Source organism: Botrytis deweyae (genome assembly GCF_014898535.1).
Source record: "Botrytis deweyae strain B1 chromosome Unknown BDEW_009, whole genome shotgun sequence".
Taxonomy (NCBI): Eukaryota; Fungi; Ascomycota; class Leotiomycetes; order Helotiales; family Sclerotiniaceae; genus Botrytis; species Botrytis deweyae.
In genome coordinates, this window is record NW_024066216.1 from 451,447 (window position 1) to 474,733 (window position 23,287).

The window sequence follows — 23,287 nt, forward strand, 5'->3', positions numbered from 1 at the left end:
GGTCTTCTTCGCTAGAGAGATAACTTTTCCACCAAAGAACTTTGTTCAACAGGAATTCTTCAAACTTTACAGCAACACAATGTCGACCCTACCTATCAACGCGGTACCTAGAGACAAAGGTGTTATTTACCATAGTATGAGTCTCTTCTATAACAAGACTCATTCAAAGTCAAGATATAGACCACTACCTGAAAAGAGAGGATTCCAATTCATGAAACTCCCTGCCGAACTGCGAAACACGATTTGGGGATTGACAATTGAACAACGACTAGGTACGCACTTACTCATCTTTGCTTTAGTCATTGAACTGCGTGTTTGCCCCAACTTTTCTCTAGACCCCCGAATGGAACTTTTCCATGCTCGGATTTCTGGTGGCAAGCGAAAGTGGCGATTCGGTTAATTGGCTGTTACTGTACAGGCTTGCTAACTGTCGGAATATCGATCATGTGATCTAAAGAGGGCACTGTATTGCACTAGCGTATGCACTAGCGCTAGCACTTCTACTATATTAAATACTAGCTTCCCATAGTTAATAATGATCAAGAACGAATACAACCATAATAGACTAAAGTACTTTACACTTATCAACCAAGTTGATACCAACACTAACTTATCATTTAATAGTCGAAGTCCGATTCGCACAGTATGAGGAGCTACACAACCATGTCACCCATGATTTTGTTGCAGACGTTCCAGTAGCCCTACATATTTGCCAAGAATCGAGAAATTTCGCACTGGGGCATTATGAGCTCACGTTCGATCATGATGGAACTTTTGCCCCTGTCTACTTCAATTTCAAACTGGACATCCTCTATCCTCGTGCTAGCTGTAGCAAAGAGCAGCTTCGTTTTTTGGCCAATAACATGGACAAAAAAGACTGCGACAGAGTTACTTATCTTGCAATGTACAACGAGCACCTTGAACGAACTCGGTCATTGAGTACCTGGAGGGCCTTACCTCTCCGTTTCCACAATCTTGATGCATTCATCATTTTGTTCAAGAGCTTTGTCGACCCCACTACGGTTGATGAGGAGACCTTGCCTCTCTGCAAGTACAGTAGCGCCTGGGAGTCTTTTTGTGGTGAACATGCGTACACCCCTACCGGCCGTATAAAAGCGGCCTTGGTGCAACACGACAGTAATGACTTAGAGAAAAGGATAAGAGCATATCTCCAGCCTCCTGTCCATGTGTGCGAGAGGGAAAAAACGCAAAAGGGTCATTCGCGTCAGACACATTTCCTTGGTGGGAAGATTATGCGTAGAGATCCAATGCACTCCCATGGTTGGGCCATGGAGAAAGCCCATTACTACAGCAAAAATCTACATAAAGCTGCAAACGGCAGTCGATGGGTTTGGAGGTGTCCGGAAATAGCAGTTTTGGGATTTTGCGAGCATGGACTGGAGTTTGAGGAAGCGCCTGGACTTGCATACAAGGGCAAATTCTTTCGTCACTTTGACGACCAAAATAAGAGAGTCAAGAAGTTCTACATACCAGGAACTGTGACTGGAACAGTGAAGAGCCAGAAAGCAGCGGAGGAAATAGCGAGAATAGAGGCGAGAAGTAAGGCAAAAATAAAGGCGAGAAAAAAGGCAGAAAGAGACGCCGAAAAGAAGCGTGGCTGGCGTTAATGTCAACATAATAGGACAGACACTAACTGTACACCATAAGTGGAGAGAAACATGTTTACGGGTAGCGAGAGATAACCTATGGTTATTTGTTTTCCGCTTGTTTGGAATTTAACAGTCTGATACTATGCAGATAACAACTTTAATTGATTCTTCGCAAACTATCATTTGAAGTGCTCTGGTTCGAACTATGCACTGTCAAAGATCTGAATGACTCTTTTATTCGATGTCCTACCTTAGCGCTACTATCTGATAGCGTTATAAATACCTTCTGAATGCTTCAATGACTGCTAGTAAGGCTATGAATTGGGCTGGCACGTTTCCATACACGATTTTCATTGTGCACTTCCAGAATTCAAATGTGAGACCCTCATCTGAAATATGGTTGCTGCAAAACGTGTAAGATGTAGATTCCTGGATGCGCTTCATCAGCACTTCATGATCATCTTTATCTTGTTCTTTTGCTCAAATTGAAAGAGATCATCCATCAGCATTCCTCAAGCCACTCTTATTTGCCGGTTCTAGGATGGAAAGGCAGAGAACTTTTTAACAACAACCAACCAAATCAAAGCATTCCCACGGTTCATGTCTTACATTCAACCTCGAGAGAAAGGACCAAACTTCTCGCTCGAAACACTAGTCCGTCTGGTGGTCCATAAAATCAGAATTTTATTCTCATTAGATTCGCATTAAAAACCCGGTATCATGATTTCAGGGCACTCATCCGGAACCTTTCCCGGCTGTGTAGCAAGCAAAAAGCATCCTCGTTCGTAAATGGTCGTTCGACGACATCATCGTCGTAAAATTTGCAATCGGTAGACTAATATAAATCATTCACCAAGCTTTATCTAATATTGCCTCGGAAAGGATGCTCTTCCACAGAATCTCAAACCTCCTACAACACTTTTTTGTCATAATTTCCGTTTACTTTAATTTGCTGATGGAGGGGCATCAACCCATTTATATCCAAGCTCGAACGCCACCCCCTCGTCAAATAATAACCACCCCACATTCATCACCAGCCACCGCTAATCAACCTAGCACATCACATGCTCACGTTCCCTTCACGCGTTTTAGTGGATTTGTTTTCCAACCAGCTCAGCCTCGTCTCGTAAACATCATCGAATCCAAAATCCAATATCATATCAAACCTCAACCCCCATACAAATCAATCAATTCCAATCTATTCAGTAAAACAACACGACTCCATCCAAACCAAAGATCCCACCATCTCAACTTCCCAACTTCCCAATCTCATCATGGCCGAAACACCTACCACCCCCCGCATTACCTCTCCCTACTTAAATTCCTTCACTTCGCGCACTGTACGTATGGTGGGAAAAGTGACGCAGTTAAGAGGTGATGAGGCAACTATCGAGAGTGATGGGGCTGTGACTGTAATCTTGAATCGGGTAGGTTCTATTTCTCGTCTCTTCTACCAACATCCCACCACAACCTCCAAACTAAGAAACCCCTAGGACTCCCATCTCCAAGTCGGAAACGCCGTCGAGATCGTCGGGAAAGTAAACCAAGACCTAAGTGTCAAAGTACTAAAAGCCACTGATTTCGGCACAAATTTCGGTATGATTTCTTCTTTCTTCCCTTGCTACTCTCCTCCCGGAAGTACATAATATGCAAAAACAAGCTAACACCATACCCCTCAGATTTCGCAGCAATGAACGCCCTAGTCGACGCAAATCATCGATACAAGGAAATCTGGTATACCGAGGGATAAGAAATCATCAACTGTAACCTGTATTCAAGGACGTTGAGGGCAAGGCAAGGCACAAAATTAAAATGCCTTCGTTACAGATAAATGAGGTAGATATACAACTACCACGAGAAAACATGATATGATATGGAATTCTGCAGGGTAAAAGGAATAGAAGAGAATGAGAGGTGATGCTACTTATTAGAAAGAATGGAAGGAATCGAGGCCGAGTAATAGATGAGTAGAGGCAGCTGTGATCTCAAATCCTGCTTACATCACATCTCTCTATTCAATGGAATACCTTGATGGCGAGCTTATCGAGAAAATATGCAAAGAAACTATACAACACATAAAGTCAACTCAATATGTTTCAGAGAATCATGCATAGCTCACTCACATCACGAACTTCACATTCACTATTTTCACAAGCCCAAGGGTAAAAAAAGCCATGCATCTCATCATAAACTCTTGATCATTCTTATGTTCGCTCAACGTAGTACTAGATCATCTCAAGAAAACTCGTAAACCCTCGCTGATATCAAAAACAAAGCTAAACTATACAGTCATAGAGTAATCGAACCAATGCTTATTCCAAAACTCCCAGATTTTATCAGATGCATTTAGCATATATGATATGACAAACAACGCCATGCTGTTGTAAAATGCATTTCCTTCACATATGTTCCCATCCCTAATAATCCAAACGCCCACTAATGCAATCCGTCAATCATGAGAAAATACAAATCCGCGCTCTTATTCTTATTCGTAAGTGAAGGAGATCGACTAAGTCGTCTCATTCGTCATTGTTTCCTCCACTGGTTCCTGTTTGATTTCCGCGTCCCCTGCTTTTTCCTTTTCCGTCCCTTTTTCATTTTCTGTTGGAGCAGTATCGAAATTAAAATTACCCCAATCAAGAGGTCCTCCAGCTGAAGTGTTATTAAATTCAGTGAACATCCTTGGTGGTGAGGATGGCATTGGAACATCTGTCGAGAAGAAGTCTTCATCATATTGTTGAAGATTGTAAGATCCATGGTCGAAATTAGGAAGATCAGGCAAATTATTAAAATCGAGGTGTTGAGAGGGCGAGTTGATAGGGTTATCAGACATTAGCTGGTTTAATTGGGCGGTAAATGGTGACTCGAAAATGCCGTTGCCACGAGGAGTTCGACGACATGATCCAGGAGTCTTACTTGGGGTTTTGGGAGGAGGTAAAAGATGACTTGGAGATTTTCCCGAGCGACCAGACCTGGTTACGCTCCTGGTAATGGGCCTGTGGTTCGGGGTTGGTCTAGTGGGTGTTTTGAATGGATTTGGGCCAGGTGTTTTTTGGTCTGGTGTGGTCGGTCGTGCAAATTGCTCCTCAATCAATCTCATAAGTTCAGCGTCCTCTTCTAGATCAAATGGGACCGAACAGTTCTCCTTGTCCATGGCTCCGAGAACTGCATCTTTAGCGCCCTGTATATCAACAACAACCTGAACGACATTGGTTGTAACTTCGCCTAGGACTTTAGGTGATAAATCTTTGCGTGGAGAAGGAAACAAGAGCCTTCGGGTTGTGTCTGTTTCTGGCTCTTCTCCGATTTCAATCTGATTATTTTGTGTCCACCTAGCTGGACTGGATTGTAAAGCTCTTCTCAATGCTGCCGAAGCGGAATCTGAAGTCATGGCGTTCAGCTTCTTAGAAGGACGGAGACTGTTTGCACGGCGCGCTCCATTTGGGCGGTCGTGGTCAGTAAGTATTTGGTTGGTAGAATCTAATCCGTCAAGGTCAATTGGAGACAAGCGGTCGGTACCAAGAGGAGCCGCGGGATTCTGATGAAAAGCCTCGGATGGGGCGAAATTGGTCTCTGATTGTGGGAAGTTTGCCTCTGATGTGGGCATCATCGCCGCTGCCTTAGCTTTAGAAGGTCGCTTTTTCTTTGCATCTGGATCTTTACCCCATTTAGCTTCTGGACGTTGAGACTTATACTTCGACATCCATATACCACAAGCTATAATAATTAGCGACACAATCCGTCAAATACTATGCATAACTTACGATTGCAAAGACTGAACGCCTTGAACTGTTTTTGATCTTCTCCAGCAGCAAGGGCTTTTTTGATAAGGAGATATGAAGTAGGGAGACCTGCATCATCTCTTGTAAGAATGTTGATGGCTGTAACTCTCCCAGGCTCTTCGGAGTATTCATGATAGCCTGGAGCACCTTGACATTCTTGTGACCATGCCCTACGCCAAGTTGGAGTCTCTATAGCGCCACAATTTTCACAGTACTGAGGCATCTGTCCATTTCTAAGGGCGTTCTCCAGCTTTTGTCTAATAGAAGCTTTCTTGGCTTCTGTTTGGGTAGGTGCACTCGGAGCTTCGGTCATATAATGTGGATTCTCGGACCAAGTCTGAGATCGCTGGAAAGCCGGCGGAGGGATAGGGTCACTTGCAGGAACAGTCTGGGGGGCCATCGATCCGGTAGAAGCTGTCCGAGAAAAGCTTCCAGATACTGGACGAGGTTGTGGTGGTGGTGGCGGTGCTGCAGGGGCATGCGTTTGTGGCATTGGTAGTTGCGTGAATTCACTGGTTGGCGGAGTCGGTAGATGTAAGGTCGGTGGTGGTGGGTTCGCGCTGGAAGCAGTTTGAGACTGGGAAGCTGGTCTAGAATTGGGACGACTGTTCGTTTTTAAGGGGGGTAGTGATTGCCCATCCTCGGACATGGTACTGTTTCGTCTAGATTTTGCTTGTGTTATTGTTGCCTTAGGCTTCGGCTTGGCCTGTTCACTTAGAAGCATTCTTTTTGGCAGTAATTCCATAGGACCTGGTGTTTCTTCTTGGATGTGAAATCCACCGTCAGCATTTGAATTTCCTTGCTGTGTTTTGCGAGGACCTCGTCGCCTGGTGCTCTTCTTTACAACAACAACATCCTCTTCATCTATTGGGCGTGGTACTTCGTCATCTTCTCCGAAAAGGTCATCGAGATCGTCCAAATTACCGCTCATGAAGCCGGAATCTAATCTAGGCATAGGTGGTAGCGAGGGGCTCGAAAGACAAGGAGGGCTAGATCGTATTGACGGTGTTGCATTTCGAAGGACTGGTGGAGAGGATGCGATGTCTTGAGGTGTTATTCCTGGACTTGCAATGTTGTCCGGGGAGGGATGGGCTGATTCGATGGAAAGCCTCAGACGATCTTCTGGAGGGAGTGAAGGTTCTAAGTGTGAATAGGCTGGAGAATGTGCTTGAGGCATCTCCAACTGAGGAATTGACCCCTGTCTAAGCCCACTTTGTGACTGTGGTCTGTGCTGATTGACTTGCTGATTGACTGGTGGATGTGGCAATATTGGAACTGGTGTAGGTGCTCGAGGAATCTCCTGTAGATGGTTGCCTACAGCTATGCCACCGGATGGCGCTAGCGGTCTGAAAGCACGTATAGAGCCTGCAGTGCTTGCTGTAACTCGAAGCGAGTCAGATCCAGAACCAAATGCTGATTTGTTACTCCAGTCTGCTTGAGTAATCTTTGCCCTCTTCTTTGGAGCCGGTCCATCTTCTCCCTCTGTACCTTCTTCATACCCAGAAGTGTTGCCTCCTACCTCAGGCCGGGGATTCTTTGGGGGGCGGCCACGTCTTCCCCTCTTGACAGTCGTCCTGGATGCGGGCCTAGCTATCTTCTGTTCTCTAGGAGCGATCGTTACTGGTTCCTCACGCACAGGTGCAGGCGCTGGGGGTAAAGCTTGGTTGTAAGGATTTCTCGGTGGAAGACTTGGACTGAGAAGCTGATTGACTGCTTCCATGGTGGTACCTTTATTATTTGACATAGTGGCCGGGGTTGACGTTCTATTCGACATTTGAGGCGGTGGGTTTTGCTGCGGCTGCTGTATTAGAGAGTTCCATTCGTTCTGATCATACATCGGTGTTGACATTTGTCGACTGGAGTTTCCCATGGAGTTTGTATATTCCATTGGAGATACCATTTGAGGGACCAAACGAAGCTTGACCTCCAAGGTTTCCTTCACTCCATTTGCAAATAAGCCCATAACATTTTTGCATACTCGTCCAGTAACAAGCTTTTGTGATTGATGCTGATTATTCGGCATAGGAGGCGATTGTAAAGCTCTAGAAAGCATTCCTTGTCCTACCAGAGGACTATCGTCTTCAGAATAATCGTAGGCATAAACTGTGAAATCTCGTCCTGGTCGGGGTAGCAGTTCCGGGCTACATTCAATAATTGCTTGTAAACATGTGTAAAGATCGATTACTCCGATCGAATTCGTTTCGTCCATGGCAATAGATTGGATTTGAAGTACCTGTGGCCATCGTGCCAAGCAATTTGTTTTGCATCCATCATCGAAAGTGTAGAGCACCTTGACTATTGAACCCCCCACTGTAAGCATTGTGATCAGATTAAAGCTTTATAGCAATGTACCTACGTCTCATCGGTCTAACCATGACTCCATTTTCACTATGGTCATTGTTATTTGTTGGCGGCGGGGGAGGAGCTTGATGTGGTTGATTTTGTAATTGAGGATTTCCCATTGGTACCCCTGCCGGAGACGACATTGTGAGCTTTCCTCTGCTTCAATACCTAGGCTCCTGAGGTATTGAATCGTTGTGAAAGTTGATCAAGACTGTTGACAAGAATATAAAGTCATCCATTAAAGGTCGTGATGAAACGTGAGGGATTTTGGTGGCTAGGTAAATTTCGCGTCCAAACGTGTGTACCGCTACCGCTATTTACGCGTTGAGAACTTTGTGAAGTTGGCGCTAAGAAAACCGGTAACTTGTAGATTGATCTTCGCTGTATGTAAAACAAAGGGATTTTCAATAAAGTCGGTGTTTGTTGTCGATGTCTCAAAATTGTGCAGTCTGCTTAAGGGGAGAAGAAGTAACTAGTAGGTAATTGTGAACATTTAATATATGGGAATCTTGAATGTATGTATGTTCAATTGTATCGAGTACAAATTCAGTCTAGATGTCGCGAATAATTGAAGGACGAGCCAAGCAGGGGTACCCTAGCTATAAAGTTGCTTCTTAGTGCGAGGCTATTGGCCAATGATTTCCAAGCGAGCCAGGTAAGCAGCAAGGCTACAAACATGAAAATTAGAATTGCGTCAGTGGAACACTCGGCTCGCTCTGATGATGCAGCGAACAGATGATTGAAAGGCAGCACACATCAGCCAGAATAGAACACAAGTTATTCGAGCCAAAATTTCAATCTTCAAATCAGTGGGGGATTCCGTATCTTTATATACTTTCGGCTATGGAGAAATCTTTGGATCTCCCGTCTAATCGAGAAATCAATGACTCAGCCCCTACTTGATCCGATAGGCTACCATCACATGATGATATTCATCTAATATGATTTTGACATCTTGTTCGCATTTCTCTTTTTTTATGCGACCGCTAAAAATTTTATCGACATCATAAATAATCTCGGGGTTCGGCAATGCCTTGTATCCTTCCCACCAATTCACAAATACCCTTATCATACATTACAAACATGTACATGGCTTAACAAAAGCTTTCACTCTGACGATTTAGGACTTGAGATTTGATCTTGTTCCCATTCAAGAAATCCTTGCCCACTCTTCGTAGTTTTTCTTTCAATGATCTCCGTCACCACTTCCTTCACACCCTGTTTTCCTTCCGTGGCCTGAAGGAAGTGATTGACGACTTGGAACGCCGACTTTCCGCCTTGTCTCACAACCTTCTCAACTTCACTTTCTCTTGGAACTCCAAATTGGAATGGATACTCATAATAATCCCGATCGCTTAGCAGTTTTATCCTTTGTGATCCTTCAACTTGAAAGAATGGGTTGGCAATTTTGTCCTCTGGGCTGATATCTTCCAGAGTTTTGGGTTTCCATTGAGGATTCTTATCTTTGCGAATAAGTAATGAATATATGCCTTCAGTGAAATCCTGATGACGCATAAATTTGGCGGCAATTTGGTATTCTCTTTGGAACGTCTCGGTGATTGACCAATCCTTGCCAATGCGCATTTGACGTAGTGCTACATGAACGCTCGTAGGTGATCTCTGGTGCAAGGTAGCAAGAGTCTTTTCAAGCCATGTTTGGAGTGGGTTTTCCAACCCGGTTTCCTCCGCTTCAGCCTTCAAAACGTCAATCTCGGCCTTAATACCGGCAATGATTTCAGGAACACTTGATTTACTGAAGTGGCGATCGATAGCCTTTCGCAATTCGCCACTGATAAGCATTGGTTCGTCATGAGGCAGTCCCGTGCAGTATTCCTCAATAGTGCTATTGATCAATTGTGCTCGCTGCGCCAAAGTCTCGAAATCCTTAAATCTTAATTCCGCCAAACGTTTCTCCAAAGCCGGCAAAGAAGTCGAATGAATGTAGTGTGTTGCGATACCAGAATAAAATGCGTTAACGCCCTTCAATCGGTCACTAGTCAAGGCGAGGTATGTTCCAACGGATCCCGCCATCCTGGGTAGAAAGAATGAAGCTCCAACATCGGGGAAGAATCCAATTGTAGTTTCGGGCATAGCAAAGAGCGTCCTTTCAGTGGCTATTCGAAATGGTGCGTGTATACTTAATCCAACTCCACCACCCATTGTAATACCGTCCATAAAAGCAACATAGGGTTTCTGATAAGTTGCAATAAGGTGATCGAGCTTATATTCGAGAGCGAAGTAATCTGTTGACCTAGCTTGTCCTTCTTCGCCTGTTGCATTGTCCTCAGCGAGCGCTGCCACATCTCCACCAGCGCAGAAGGCCTTGGGTCCAGATCCTTTGATAATGATCACGTTGGCCATGTCAGATTTTGACCATTCTTGTAATCTCGGCACGATTTTTCGAATCATCGATCCATTGAGGGAATGTAACTTTCCGGGTCTGTTGAGCTCGATCGTCCTTACGCCATATAAAGAATTGAATAGAACATCTTCCTTCTCGTCACTTTCCAGCTCCTTGATGACGTCTGCCTGGGCGTATGAAGGGGTATCTGAGGCTGTCGCCATCTATACCGATCATTAGCATTCACTTGTAAACAATCGAAAAATTCCCCAAACCTGTGCTCTCCCCGCGAATGCAGGATTGATAACCTTAGCTCTCAAAGGCATAGTTGGAAACCTTGAGCCACAAGAGCGAACTGCCGCTCCAGCTCTACCGCCCAAATATGTTCCGAACATCAAGAAAGAAGGGATACACTGGACTTTAAAGGATTGCGGAGAAAGATAAAGTTCTCAGAACCTCGGAAGTAAAGTCTCATCGGTTATTTTTGTCCCCGCGCAAAATCCAGCCGGGCAGATTTAAGGTTGTGCGCTAAACTATTCTTGGAGCTCGCGACCGTGATGGGAATTTTTGGTGCCTGGAAACTTTGACGACGTAGATAATTGATTGAGTTGTTGATTAATTAATCTACCACATTAACATTTCAATCATGGCAGATGCAGCAAAGATACAGTAGGAATTCCATCCGTCTCTAAACTATGTCTTGCAAATACTAATTGCTTCTGCAGAGAACTTCTCGCCAAGCCTCGCAATGAGCTCACGTATGTCCAACACCTCCCTTCTAATCATCCCCCAAGCTTATCATACTAATCTTTATCAGCGAGTTCGAGGTTGCGCAAATCGAAGAGCATGAATTCACATCCGGTCCCCTCTCTCTTCTCCAAGCTGCTGTCCGTTCGCATGGACAGGTACTGATTTCCTGCCGTAACAATCGAAAATTACTTGCGCGCGTTAAGGCTTTCGATCGTCATTGCAACATGGTGTTGGAGAATGTTAAGGAGATGTGGACTGAGACTCCACGATTGAGCGGTGGTGGAAAGGGAAGACCAGTAAACAAGGATAGATTCATCAGTAAGATGTGAGTATTCTACACTTTTGTCACTTTGACCTCAGGCGGACAGTGAGATCAGGATTAGACGGGGAAACACAAAAAAAAGCACGAAACACTCTACATATCAGGTGATGGAGAGTATTGGGAAATTGCCGCTAACATATATCGATTTTCCAGGTTCTTGAGAGGAGATTCCGTCATTCTAGTCCTCCTAAGCTGAACGGTCGACATTCGCAACTTACGATATATGGATGGATAGAAGAGGGGACCAGCTAAGGATCGATATCTGAATATTAGCAACACCGGACAGGATCTGTGGAGGAAACAAATGTAATAGCATAGGGCGTTGTCAATATCAACGCATACCAAATCAGCTTATAGCTATGAATTCAAAGGACGCATGAGAAAGTTCATGCCAAATAGGGAACCAAATTTTATGGAGAATAGGAATGTTAGTCGAGAAAGAAACTCTCTTTAAATTTCAGATGGGTTATATTGCTGGTGACTTGATTTTGTGATGAGAATATCACGAGTCGGTTCTTTAAAAAGGTTAGTCTACTTGATTCTCTATTCTACTTGCTTTCCTATCTCAGCATTGTGATGAACAAATCACAGCTTTTTAACCCTTAATGGTATCTACATACCTTGAAGACCAAAAAACAACAACTCTAATTTTTTCCTGAATGCTTTTGAAACCTCACTACCCGTCACAAAACCGTATGGCGCCTGAATCAAACTGACATTTCAAATACCTACAGACTACTATCGAGATTATAAGTTCCATGATACATGTTCATTGACCGCTACACACTAGCAAGGCAGAAGCCTCTCCTTTAGAATTTGAAACAGGCAGATCCCGAATTTCTAGCTTTATTATCCATATTAATTAAGCGCTATGTTACTAATAAACAGTAAAGTTTTCATCAATTTCAAACCAATTCATAATCCGACTCTCCAAGGCCAGCGAGTCCCAAAAAGAACTCACTCAAACCCCATGCACCTGGATCCGGAACCTGTTCGAAACCAGTACCTCCGATATACACAGTTCTTCCTAAACTAGCTTTCATTCCCTTTGTGCCCTCGGCGCCTTTCCTGGACGCTTCGGCTGCTTTCTTAATATCTCCCGTTTTATTAAGTGTCTCAACAAATGGATGTAAGGCATCTACCAAAGTGCGATCTCCAGGTTTCGCTGGTGTATATCTTGAAAGGGCTTCAGACGCGGAATGTAATGCCTTTGCCCAAACTTCTGGAGTTGCTTGTCCTGTAGAAGCATTTTCGCGGAGAGCAGCCAAAAGAGAATTTAGGAAGATAGCATATAGGGCTCCAGAAGTGCCATCCATGGTATTTTCGACCACTTGAACAATTCTTGCAAGATCGACAACAGCATCACCGGATAGCTTCTCCTTCGAGATGGTTGATAATACAGCTGTACAGCTTGTTAGCTCATAATAGATTCGCCGAATTGGCACACTTACATTCAGCTCCCCTCTTAAGACCAATACCGCAATCTCCATCCCCAACTACTGTGTCAAATCGAGTGACATCGGGTTCTGCTGCAATGATTCTCTCGAGTCCAGCGGTCAAAGCTTTCTTTGTTACTTCTGGGTCTAGTTTCAATCCACTGGGCTTAACCTCCTCTTCAGCACCAGCAGAGCCGGTTCTAGTTTCTGTAGATTTAGCCTCCCATGTTTCTTTTCTGATAGGAGCTGCCCATCCAGTCGCCTCAGTCGATGCGTCCAATAACTGTAACATACTGGGTCCACCAATATTTGTGTTGACAACATTAAGAAGCGATATACTAAACCCAAGACCGTTCAAACTTGTCATATAAGTTCCGGCAAGGATTCTGACTGGCTTGATATTGTAGGACTTCTCGAGCTGACCTACAACTTCTGCTGTAATACCTCCCAGCTCTAATACGCTAACACCACCAAGATTATTGACTAGAAGAACGACTTCATTCGAATTCACGTTCAAAAATGCTCGATCCTTGTCCTTCGAATCCAACAATTGCGTAAGCATTCTTTTGACAAGTTCGGGCAGATCAACCTTGGCCCTACCGCTACCGGGCTCATTGTGAATTCCCATTCCAATCTCGAGTTCCTCATAAGCCAGGCTCTCCTCCGAATTTGGATTGGGAGGTGCTCGACCAGGAACATGAACATGGTCCAGGGAAGCTCCCACACTGACGATATTGTCTGCTGTCAATTTCCCAACCTTATAGACGTTCTCCAAACTAGCACCCGTTGCTGCTAATGCTCCTGTGATCTTATGTACTAGTACTGTGCCTGCAATACCTCTTCTGCCAACCTTTCCAGCCTTCTTACGACCAACTCCCACATCATCTCCAACTACCAACATCTCGACTTTCAACCCCGCAGCCTTCGCTTTCTCAACCGCCATACCGAAATTCAACACATCTCCTGTGTAATTCATAACAGTAACCAAGATTCCTTTCTCAGTATCGACTCTTGACATTACACATCTGCGAATTTGCTCGGCACTCGGTGATGCAAATATAGTACCTGCAACAGATGCTGCGAGCAATCCTTCACCAACAAAGGCTCCGAAACTAGGCTCATGTCCACTACCTCCGCCAGATATTATAGAAACTTGAGATTCGTGTCCTGGTCGTCTATAGATGATTTTGTTTTCTTCGTCGAGAGCGACGGAGGGGTTGGTGAGGGTGAGAGCATGGAGAGCGGAGTTCACCAGGAGAGTGGGATCATTGATGAAATGCTTTGCTGCCATTGTTTATATTGTGATTGAGGATGACAATTGAAGAGTGCTTGCCAGAGTGTGTTTTGCTTAGAGAGAGATAGAAAAGGGGGTAAAGAATAGCAATGGATTATAATGGGAAAGCTGTAAAGTAGATGTAGGAAAGCTATCGAGTGAATACTAGGTATATACAGCAGGAGACGGCAAGTAGAAATATAAGAAATTCGAAGAAAAGCAAAGAATAGGAGGGGCGAATGAAGCTAGCCAAGACGGATTAAATATGCATATCTTTCATCACACCACTGCAATGTTTACACAAGTTGGCTCGTTGGCTCGTTAGTCCAAAAGATCAACAATTGGAAGCGGGGCATTCAAGGAAATGCGGGGTGGAAAGCAAGGATCAGCGACAGGCACGTATCTTTCTCGTGGGGGCCCGAGCCGGCAAAACCGTGGGGGTACCAAAATCTTTTTCCGAACCACTGAAGATCCTCAATTTCATAAGCTCGATTCAAGCTCCATCCACCACTGCGATTTCTTGTGAGCTTATCGTTCCCGTTCACTCCGAGACAACAGACACACCGCAATGTCACAAATCTCACTCGTAGCCGTGCCAGGCCAGCTTCTCGGCTCTAGCAGCGAATATCTGCCAGGTCCAGGTACACATATCCATTCCTCGAATCTCTACGCCTCGATCCTTGGACCCATCAAAACAGTAGCACCGCCAAAACCTAGCTATCCCCAAAAACGAGCCACGAAGATTACACCTGCGGCTCCCGCGCCTCTCTCTACTATCTCTATTGAAAGAGCTACACTCACTGGGGACAAGGCCGAGATTTTACCTGAAGTAAACAGTACAGTTTTATGTCGCGTCACAAGAATTACTCCACGACAGGCAACAGTTGCGATATTGGTTGTAGGTGAAACGGTTTTGGAGGGCGAATGGCAGGGCTTGATTAGAGTGCAAGACGTGAGGGCTACGGAGAAGGATAAGGTCAAGATTTTTGAGAGTTTTAGACCAGGGGATATTGTGAGGGCTGTGGTGGTGAGTTTTCTTCTCGAGGTTTAGATGTCATTTAGGAGAACTATGTACTAATGCTTTAACGATGGCAGATTTCGTTAGGTGATCAATCGAATTATTACCTCAGTACGGCGAAAAATGAGCTGGGAGTTATTATGGCGACGAGTGAGGCTGGCAATGCAATGTATCCGGTCAGTTGGAAGGAATATAAGGATCCTGAAACGGGAGCGAGTGAGAGTAGAAAGGTTGCGAAACCATTCTAGATTGCGGGAGGGGAGCAACAGGCCTTTTGACACCTGTTGTATGTATAAGCATAGCGTATGGCGTCGAGGCGTTCGTGGACATAAGGACATAAGGATATACCAATTCACACAAAGTTTATGATCCGGTATTTTCTATTTGCTGCCTGGTGCCCACATTTTGTCGGGTCGAGATAATGGTACACATGAATTTGCTAGGCAGCAAATAGGTGGGCGCAAAGAAGATATATTGTAGCTGGATTCACTTCCCAATTTTTGGCGGACTTATGTTCTTCGTGTATGTCCTCAAGTGAGATCAACATGAACGTTTCTCTTATTATTCCTTATGTTGTCCCTTGCGCCCCAAATAATTCATTGGACAGCCATAATCATGTGCACAATGATCCCAGGAGGAAATCTAGACCACAGATTGTTTCTGGAAATCCATGTTAAAAAAAATCCGGATATCTCATACCGAAAATCTATATTCTGCGAACGCATTTGCATTTTTTTTCCTTTGGAATTGTTGAAATATTGTGCATATCCGACAACCGGAAAACCTACTTGGCTATATCCGGATGGAGGGGCGCGGCATGGTGCACTGTCGTATTTCAAGTCGTATTCATGTTTACATATCCGTGTTTTCATCTTCGTCCCTAAGTCTTGGGTCTTGTTTGTTGCGATTTTATCCTTAGCTTAGAGCGTACTCACACTATTTGATCGAATTCCCTTCCATTATCCTATGTGCACAATCGATATCCCAGGTGCCAGAGTAGTATTCGTCCACCGTCCGTCCCTGCCGCATTTAGAGAGAATCTTGAACGGTGGTAGCGTATAATTTTTGAACTTTATGAGGTATTATGGGCCTTTGTATTGAAGAGCTGTATAAACGCAATTATATTATCACGATTGTAAATTCTCTGGGTTGGCAACATGTCCCAAGTTTCCAAATGTGATATTTGCTGTCGAATTATAGATGTTCATGAGTATACATCCGAAAATGATACGATATGTAAAACGCCGATTGTGTCAACAATAAAAGTAGGCACTTAAGATATAAAAAAATCTTGCGTTGAAACATGCCTCTTAAGTAGACACCTTATTTTGAAGTACATAAAGGTAGTAAATGAATTTCGAAGAATTCGTAGGTATGCAACAAACCCATTCTACGATGAAAAGTCCCGCTCAGGTGCACTATAGTAGTCAGAAGTTATGCTAGATGCTTGTTCTCGCTGTCCCATACTTCACACTTCCTAATTCATTGACCTATTCCACCTCTAAACTGTCATCACCTTCAAGACCAAGTCTTCGGTCCAAAAGTTTCTCCTTCGGCAAGTACTTTTCGAACTGCGGTACCCTGCATATCCATTGTCTCGAACACACCTACATTTCCAAACCACTGTGTTTGTTAGGTTTCCGATATGAGAGAATAGTTCTGATTGTATTTACAGTTCCAAAAGAGAGGTTAGGACTTACTTGAGGTGGTTTAGCATTCGTGAGTTCTAACGTGAAGAAAACGAGAAGAGTGCAGAGGATTAAACCGGTATCCAGAGCGGCGGAAGTTACGTAGTTCTATTCAACAATTATCAGTCCGTATTCATGTTTGAAATTCCCTAATTCATACCACAACTCCTGAACCCCCAGATATAACAGAGAGAAAACATACATAACCTTCCCACCATCCTCTCCATCTTCTCCTAATCCAATACTGGAACACAAATCCCACCAATCCCCAGCACAAATAATTATATCCAGTAGCCGGAGGTATCAGTTGTAAACCTCCAAACATGACGGGGACAATAAGATATTTAAACAAAGAGCGAGGGTACGCTCGCCTTATAAAGTATGTCAAGATTGGAAGCAAAGCACCGATTAGGAAATAGTAGAGTAAAGGTTGATAGAGAGACTCTGGCGCTGAAAAGATACGCGAGGGATCAATGACGCCCCAAATTATACTGGTGGTGAAATACATTGAGGGGCCTGGGCAGGTGTAGGAATCTTTTTGGGTGCGGGTACAGATTCTGAGATGGGGATGTTAGGAATGTGTTTGTTATTTCTAGGCTTGGAGATGGAGGAAAATACTAACTCTGGGATATGAGAAAGTGCCCAATTCATTACGGCAATCTGTACAATAGATGACCAGAAAGCAGCTACACACTGAGCGAAAAACATTGTTCTGGGAGGAACTTTGAGGTAATGACCTAGTTTTAAGTCTTGCAGGAAGAACTGGGCTTGAGTCATTGTTATGTAACCTATAACACTTATTAATAACCAAACAGAACGGGAATCTGAATATGAGTTTTGCGTCATATGATTTCCCAACAGGAGATAGAGACTAACCATAAGCTTTAAATAACATCAAAGCCACAGGACGGCCAGGCAACATGTACCCAATGACAAACTCGGTAAAGACATTAAGTCCAATTTGGATATTGGTCGTGGCGAATATGATACCGACAGGTACTGTCCAGATGACAGGAATAGCAACACAAACAATGAAAGCCCACCATGGGAAATGGGTATCCCAGACGAGGATGACCACAAAGGACAGTGCGAGCATGATGGCTCCGAGAGTGATGTACCACCTACGTGTGAGTTCATCAGTTTTATGAATTTTTAATTAGAAATGGGGAGTATAGGAAAGATGAAAGAGCAAAATACCAATCCGGTGCATCTTTATACTTCTTCATAAGTTTCATGTGGATGTCATCATCTTGATCTCGAGCAAGTTTCCATTGTCTCCAGATGGTTTTGCCCTCATATCTACGTAGATTAGGTATTAACCAATTAATTTCCCAAAACTCTGGCCTCAACTCAGTTCATCGATTCAAATTTAATAGACTCACAAAATTGTATGAACAATGACACTACTAATAGCTGCAAAGGAGAATCCTACAGCAGCAAAGTTCAATCAGCTCCATCCAAATCCCAGAAGCACATCAGAACAGAAACTTACCGTAATTCAACGCAAACCCCGTCGACAAAAACACCGGCGAGTATTTCTTGTACAATTCCTCACTAAATTCATAGTTTGAAGTGAGGATTCGACTGACATTATATGGTTTCGCCATGTTATCATAACTGTGCGAGTCGCTCATGGGAAGATAATCCGCATACCACGTTCCCGTATAATGCACGCCCAGCGAGCTGATGATGACGAAGATGAAAAGCCCGATAAGGGTATTGGCGATGGCATACCAGGGACTATGATATATTAGTATGGGATAAAACTTTCACAATATGTTCGGGACTAGTAGATGCGAGTTATATCGGTTAAGAATGATTTTACTTACGGTATCAACGGCGAATACAGATATCCACTCACAACAGTCCAATCAAACGTGATAGGAATTAATCCCAGACCCGTCACACCACCAAATAGCTGATTGACAACTGGGTTTTTCGGTGCAATCCAGCATGCAAATGTAAAGTATGAAAGGCCTCGGAAGATCCAGCCAGGGAAGAAATACCACACGAATGAACCTAGAGTATTGAATAAATACTTTCTATCTACTAATTTCAACAAGAGATACAAACATACCACTCATGATATATATAAACCATCTATATTTCGATATACTCCAACCATTTGTTTTTGCTGGATCAGAGGGACTGTGATCATGTAGACTACGATCCATATTCAGAGGAAAAAGTCAGCAAGCATCCTCAAACACAAATCCTCGTCCTCATATAATTATCTCTGCTTTTTCAACTTCCAATAACTCAAAGGGGAGAATGATAACTTACGCATACATCAACGCACAATTAACCAAATCACTTGGCCAAATCATCGCCGCAGGCCAAACCAACCACCTCCTACAAATCCCCGCCAATCCAAACCCTAACATTTGATTTGTAACCGCAAAGAGGAGTTGAAACGCCCATCTATACAGACATCTTAATATTAGCCTATCTCCAATTTCCTTCTCACATCCCATAAACCGCAACCCCCAAGAAAATCAAATAGAATAAGAATAACTCAAGCCAACAAAACATACCCAAAACTCTGACCATAAAACACCTGCTGCGAAATAAGTATATCAGTAGCATATATCGACGCACCCGCATACCCCGCATTCGCCATCACAACCACAATCGCATGTTCTTTCATATTCCACTTCCCCTCTTTCAATTGCACTTTCCACCTTCGAGCCCCGCAAAAGGGGAGGCGAATCTCCCAGCTCCAGTCTGGCACTATGAGATCCCAGCCTTTGCCTAGGGGCCAGGCGATTAGTTGCACGCACTGTTGTGTGGGATTGCATCAGTATATCTACTTTTTGTATAACTCAGATTTTCAAGCCACGAGAGGAAGCTATCAAGTGCTAAGAAAGACTCTGTGAGGAATTCAAAAAAGAAAACTCACAACAGTAGTGATAGCGATACTTGGACTCCTCAAACTGAATAGACAGTTGATTCCCCCTCCTACCGTCGTAAGCGCCAACCCAATACACCATGCTCGAATTGTGTTACATGGAAGCGATTCATCATCTATTTTAATATCTTAGCATCGCTTTTCACCTTCAATTCTAAACTTCAATATGCACTTCATAGCTCAAATTAAGATTTGTTTCTTTCAGACCTGTTTCTCTTAAACTCAGGCACAAAGCTAGAAATATGAATAGACAACTACCTGTATTGCGCACCGCGGCGCGGACTTGTGGATACGGTGAGTTTAAGGAGATATCAATAGGTGTGTCCGATACTTTCTCAGGATCGAGGTCTGGGGAAATAGATGTACGGGATGGGATTGATTGGATGGAGATTGGATCAGGTAGATTAGGATCGAGCGAGTGACGAGGCGAGGGAAGAATAAGGGGGACCGGGAGGCTAGTTGTGGCCGAGTGAGATTTTTCATGGTGAGATGAGCCCCCATTTGGCGTCGAGCGTTCATCTACTTCATTTTCCTCCTTGGTCGTCTTAGGTTTCGAGCGATGCGTAAGAAACGAAAATGGCATATTGACTATTGCGGCACGAAGATGAAGGTGGTATCATAAAATCGCAGTCTGCAAGATTCAACATTATGGAATTGCACAAATTACTGTATATCAACACTCCCAAACCAGGATTCCGTAGCACATATCACGCAGTTACAAGAGAGAATGCGGGCGTTGACCAAAATGTTCATGATGTTCTCCAAGCTGAGCTTGGCTCGCTATCTACCCTACTTTGAGCAGAGTACCATTTCTGCATTTAATATCTGATTGAGTACATTGTCTTGGGAGAAGGTATAACATCACCAGAAAGGAAGGAAGTTGTGCGATTTCTGTTAATTAATAGTGCGCCATGAGGATCTTCAGAGCTGAAAATCTGAGACAGTGTGACGCGGGTATTTTGGCAGAATTGTGTTGCTTGTTCGACACATGATCACACCGGATTAATAGGTGCTACTTATGCACGTCATTTGTTATCAGATGGAGCTGCATAATCTCGGGAATCGAAGGATATGTATTTAGCCGTTTTTTCCAAGGATTGGGGGCCACGTTGTACATAGACATTGAAGATTATTTCGTGATTCAAAGCATGAAACTACTCTGTGACGTCCGGAAAATTATCGATGATTGCGCGAGGCTGGTTAACAACGAAAAGAGGAAACTCCTACAAAACCAGACTAGCCCAGTTTGTTCAATGCTTCTCTCAGCCTTATAACTCTACGGAGAAGCAAGATATCTCGGAAGCCCTAGATCGGCATAGCACCATCGCCCAGCAGTTGAGCAGATGTTTCAAGGCAACTATCTCACCCGCGTCGGCGATATGGAAAAATGAGGCGAACAATGAATATATTGTGATCAATGCATAAATGATTTACAATCATGTCTCTAAGAGCCTCGCGTCTCCGGGCTTCCGGGTTTCGACCCGCTAGAGGACCTGCCTTGATTCCTTGAGTCTCACATGCACCCCTCACCAGTCTTTTCAACGGACTTACTTATCTGCGTTTGGAGTCCGCAGACCACAACTAAGTGGAGATTTTATTCCTCAAATCTTACGGCTTGGTCTGCCGACAAAACCGATTAATTCCGTCATTATACAATCGTTCACCGAAGTTCTTCATGCTGTCTGAGGGGAAATACAGTCAGCTTATCAAACTACATGGGGTTTCATAGATGCCTTAATCGCCTCGCTAAGTACCAATAGCAAGGCTACTACTACTACGCTACTTTTCCCAGGATTTTGCACGAAAAGCGCCCCCAACGATCTGGCCATCAGCAGGCCTAAGTTTTGACCAGGGTCTTGATAAGATTGATAACAGCCATAATGGAACAATTTGACGTAGTAAATAAGCTGTAGACGACAGGAATGAAGGATTACCTGATTGACCGCTATGTTGTTATCATACGAGCCTTTAGCGCAAACTCCTATTGATATCGGCGAAGAGTGTGAGATTGCACGAAGAATTTCAGCCGTTAAAATGTGACAATCATGAAATTGTGCGAATCTGATGGATGAAGCTTTAAGAAATGCAATGTGACTCGACGTCATCAAGAGAGCGAAAAGACCCTGCAGAATCCATCCGTTACATTGCTGTTTCGCCTCGAAGCGATGTTTTATCTAAAGTTCATTCGCCCGGAAACAAAGATAAAACTCCCGAAAACCTTCCAGTGCAGGATATTTCAGCAATTTGAAGAAGCGGTCTGTGATGACCCCCTTGTAGCTGTTGTATTTGTATATCAATAAGCAATGGCTATGTCTATGAAACAGTTCATGCAATACCGTTAAGATCTATGGATGCACGCAGCAGACTTGTGGCGTGGTCCGAAACATGGGGCTTAAACTAATTTTTTTTGACTATGACGGCGCACGACGAGAGACCTCACGATATAATTTGCTTGACATAGATGAGATGGACACATAATCATATCGCTTTTGAAGCTTGAAAGAAATGGCATCTCGGTCAACAGTTATTGTGCCGAGTTGATATTCTGATCAGCCTTATATTTTTTTTACATCCAGTACTGATCACTTGATCATCACTGAGGTAGCCTTATCAAGTTGTTACCCCGCATCGTCCACACCAATAAACAATGAAAAAGCCACGCTATGGGGGGGGGGGGGTTCAGCTCTAAATTGGTCATGGGGCTGTTTTCATAACGATGCAACTTTCAAGACTATCCCGCACGGCATGTTACCATCGCAAGATTGTACTTCAATCTAACGAAGCCGAAAAGTAAGGCAAAAGGCAAAAAAAATCATCGACTCTTAGTATATTTGAGACACACTTGAATGATTACAGGAATATAAGGCTATTCCTGAAGATTATCGAGAAAGGAAACATGAGACGCCCTGGCTTGACGCTAGCTTTGAACTTCTAGTCGGATCGATTCCTGCAAGTAAAATTTCCGATTGTCACCTTCCCTCCACTCCGTGTAGAATAACTAGGGAGACGATCTTAGATGCAGCTTCCACTTTCAGTAAAGAGCGCGAGGGATTCAATTGGTGCGCTTCTTGTGCAGCAATGAATGACGCGACAAGGCTGAATGTTAAAGTAAGCCTTCATCCGTTTAGGGAAAGTCCTTTGAGAAGAAGTTTAGCCTAAAGGTTCTAGAATTGTTCCATAAACTGTAACATTGATTGTCTAGGTATGCCTTCTTTCAAGATGATAAATAGAGAGAGAAGAGAAATTTCCAGAAAGCCTTCAAAATTGTGATCGTTTTTAATGTCGACGAGGTTCCAATATCCAAAGAGTAAGCCATGAACGCGTAAAAGTTGAGGGCGTAGAAATTAGTTGAAAGAAGGCTGGGTCGACGCCTTTCAAGCTAGCCACCGCGATGCATTAGAACACTGCTTTCTAGTCAGATTAAAATGCACCCTGGTAAGCTAAATTTGAATGAAACATTGATTTTCTTATTCCCGCTAAGGACCTCGGGGCGTCATGAAATGCTAGTGGTGGTGGTCAGAGATATATTCGTAAATCGCGCAGTGCCGGTGACTCTTGAAGATAGTTCTAATTAGCCAAAAGTATCGGTACACTTACCGCAATGGCAAGCAGAAGATCGGACATGCGCTTAAGTTTGCCTAAGCCGTACCGCAATAAAAAGTGCGCTGATTAGGCTATTGAGCTATTTTATAGTGTACATACACCACGTCAGTTCGGGGCTGATAGTTAAATAGGCTAGAATCCGAGGTGCCAACGCCCTCCAACAAAATCAAATATGTAACCTACGAGTAAAACTTTTTAGAGTGGTCTAATGCA

General features: G+C 43.8%; 8 protein-coding genes across 8 annotated transcripts; 4 read left to right on the forward strand and 4 right to left on the reverse strand.

Annotated features, from left to right (window-relative positions):
- Positions 1–863: 863 nt before the first annotated feature.
- On the forward strand, positions 864–1,628 carry EAE98_004766 (uncharacterized protein; the record flags this gene model as incomplete). The annotated part of the gene is made up of 1 exon (XM_038952387.1): positions 864–1,628. The coding sequence occupies one exon, from the start codon at positions 864–866 to the stop codon at positions 1,626–1,628; it is 765 nt and encodes a 254-aa protein (XP_038811037.1).
- Positions 1,629–2,884: 1,256 nt separating this feature from the next.
- On the forward strand, positions 2,885–3,360 carry EAE98_004767 (uncharacterized protein; the record flags this gene model as incomplete). Its single annotated transcript, XM_038952388.1, has 3 exons — positions 2,885–3,037; positions 3,104–3,206; positions 3,290–3,360. 3 exons carry the CDS (start codon positions 2,885–2,887, stop codon positions 3,358–3,360), a joined length of 327 nt encoding a protein of 108 aa, XP_038811038.1.
- Positions 3,361–4,119: 759 nt separating this feature from the next.
- EAE98_004768 (uncharacterized protein) lies at positions 4,120–7,878 on the reverse strand (the record flags this gene model as incomplete). The annotated part of the gene is made up of 3 exons (XM_038952389.1): positions 4,120–5,327; positions 5,375–7,687; positions 7,749–7,878. 3 exons carry the CDS (start codon positions 7,876–7,878, stop codon positions 4,120–4,122), a joined length of 3,651 nt encoding a protein of 1,216 aa, XP_038811039.1.
- Positions 7,879–8,842: 964 nt separating this feature from the next.
- On the reverse strand, positions 8,843–10,471 carry EAE98_004769 (uncharacterized protein; the record flags this gene model as incomplete). Its single annotated transcript, XM_038952390.1, has 2 exons — positions 8,843–10,300; positions 10,352–10,471. 2 exons carry the CDS (start codon positions 10,469–10,471, stop codon positions 8,843–8,845), a joined length of 1,578 nt encoding a protein of 525 aa, XP_038811040.1.
- Positions 10,472–10,722: 251 nt separating this feature from the next.
- Positions 10,723–11,344, forward strand: EAE98_004770 (uncharacterized protein; the record flags this gene model as incomplete). Its single annotated transcript, XM_038952391.1, has 4 exons — positions 10,723–10,745; positions 10,802–10,834; positions 10,894–11,151; positions 11,302–11,344. The coding sequence occupies 4 exons, from the start codon at positions 10,723–10,725 to the stop codon at positions 11,342–11,344; spliced, it is 357 nt and encodes a 118-aa protein (XP_038811041.1).
- A 709-nt stretch (positions 11,345–12,053) lies between these two features.
- Positions 12,054–13,875, reverse strand: EAE98_004771 (uncharacterized protein; the record flags this gene model as incomplete). The annotated part of the gene is made up of 2 exons (XM_038952392.1): positions 12,054–12,550; positions 12,600–13,875. 2 exons carry the CDS (start codon positions 13,873–13,875, stop codon positions 12,054–12,056), a joined length of 1,773 nt encoding a protein of 590 aa, XP_038811042.1.
- A 408-nt stretch (positions 13,876–14,283) lies between these two features.
- On the forward strand, positions 14,284–15,944 carry EAE98_004772 (uncharacterized protein). The gene is made up of 2 exons (XM_038952393.1): positions 14,284–14,884; positions 14,953–15,944. Exons 1-2 carry the CDS (start codon positions 14,426–14,428, stop codon positions 15,121–15,123), a joined length of 630 nt encoding a protein of 209 aa, XP_038811043.1. The 5' UTR covers positions 14,284–14,425; the 3' UTR covers positions 15,124–15,944.
- A 449-nt stretch (positions 15,945–16,393) lies between these two features.
- On the reverse strand, positions 16,394–20,054 carry EAE98_004773 (uncharacterized protein; the record flags this gene model as incomplete). Its single annotated transcript, XM_038952394.1, has 14 exons — positions 16,394–16,498; positions 16,576–16,671; positions 16,766–17,120; positions 17,186–17,351; positions 17,440–17,684; positions 17,761–17,862; positions 17,946–17,991; positions 18,056–18,303; positions 18,393–18,582; positions 18,641–18,711; positions 18,847–18,984; positions 19,098–19,342; positions 19,463–19,587; positions 19,730–20,054. The coding sequence occupies 14 exons, from the start codon at positions 20,052–20,054 to the stop codon at positions 16,394–16,396; spliced, it is 2,457 nt and encodes an 818-aa protein (XP_038811044.1).
- Positions 20,055–23,287: the final 3,233 nt, after the last annotated feature.

Coding starts and splice junctions, on each gene's coding strand:
- EAE98_004772 (XM_038952393.1), top strand. CDS start 14,426: ATGTCACAAATCTCACTCGTAGCCGTGCCAGGCCAGCTTCTCGGCTCT. Junction 14,885..14,952: donor ATATTGTGAGGGCTGTGGTG/GTGAGTTTTCTT, acceptor TAACGATGGCAG/ATTTCGTTAGGTGATCAATC.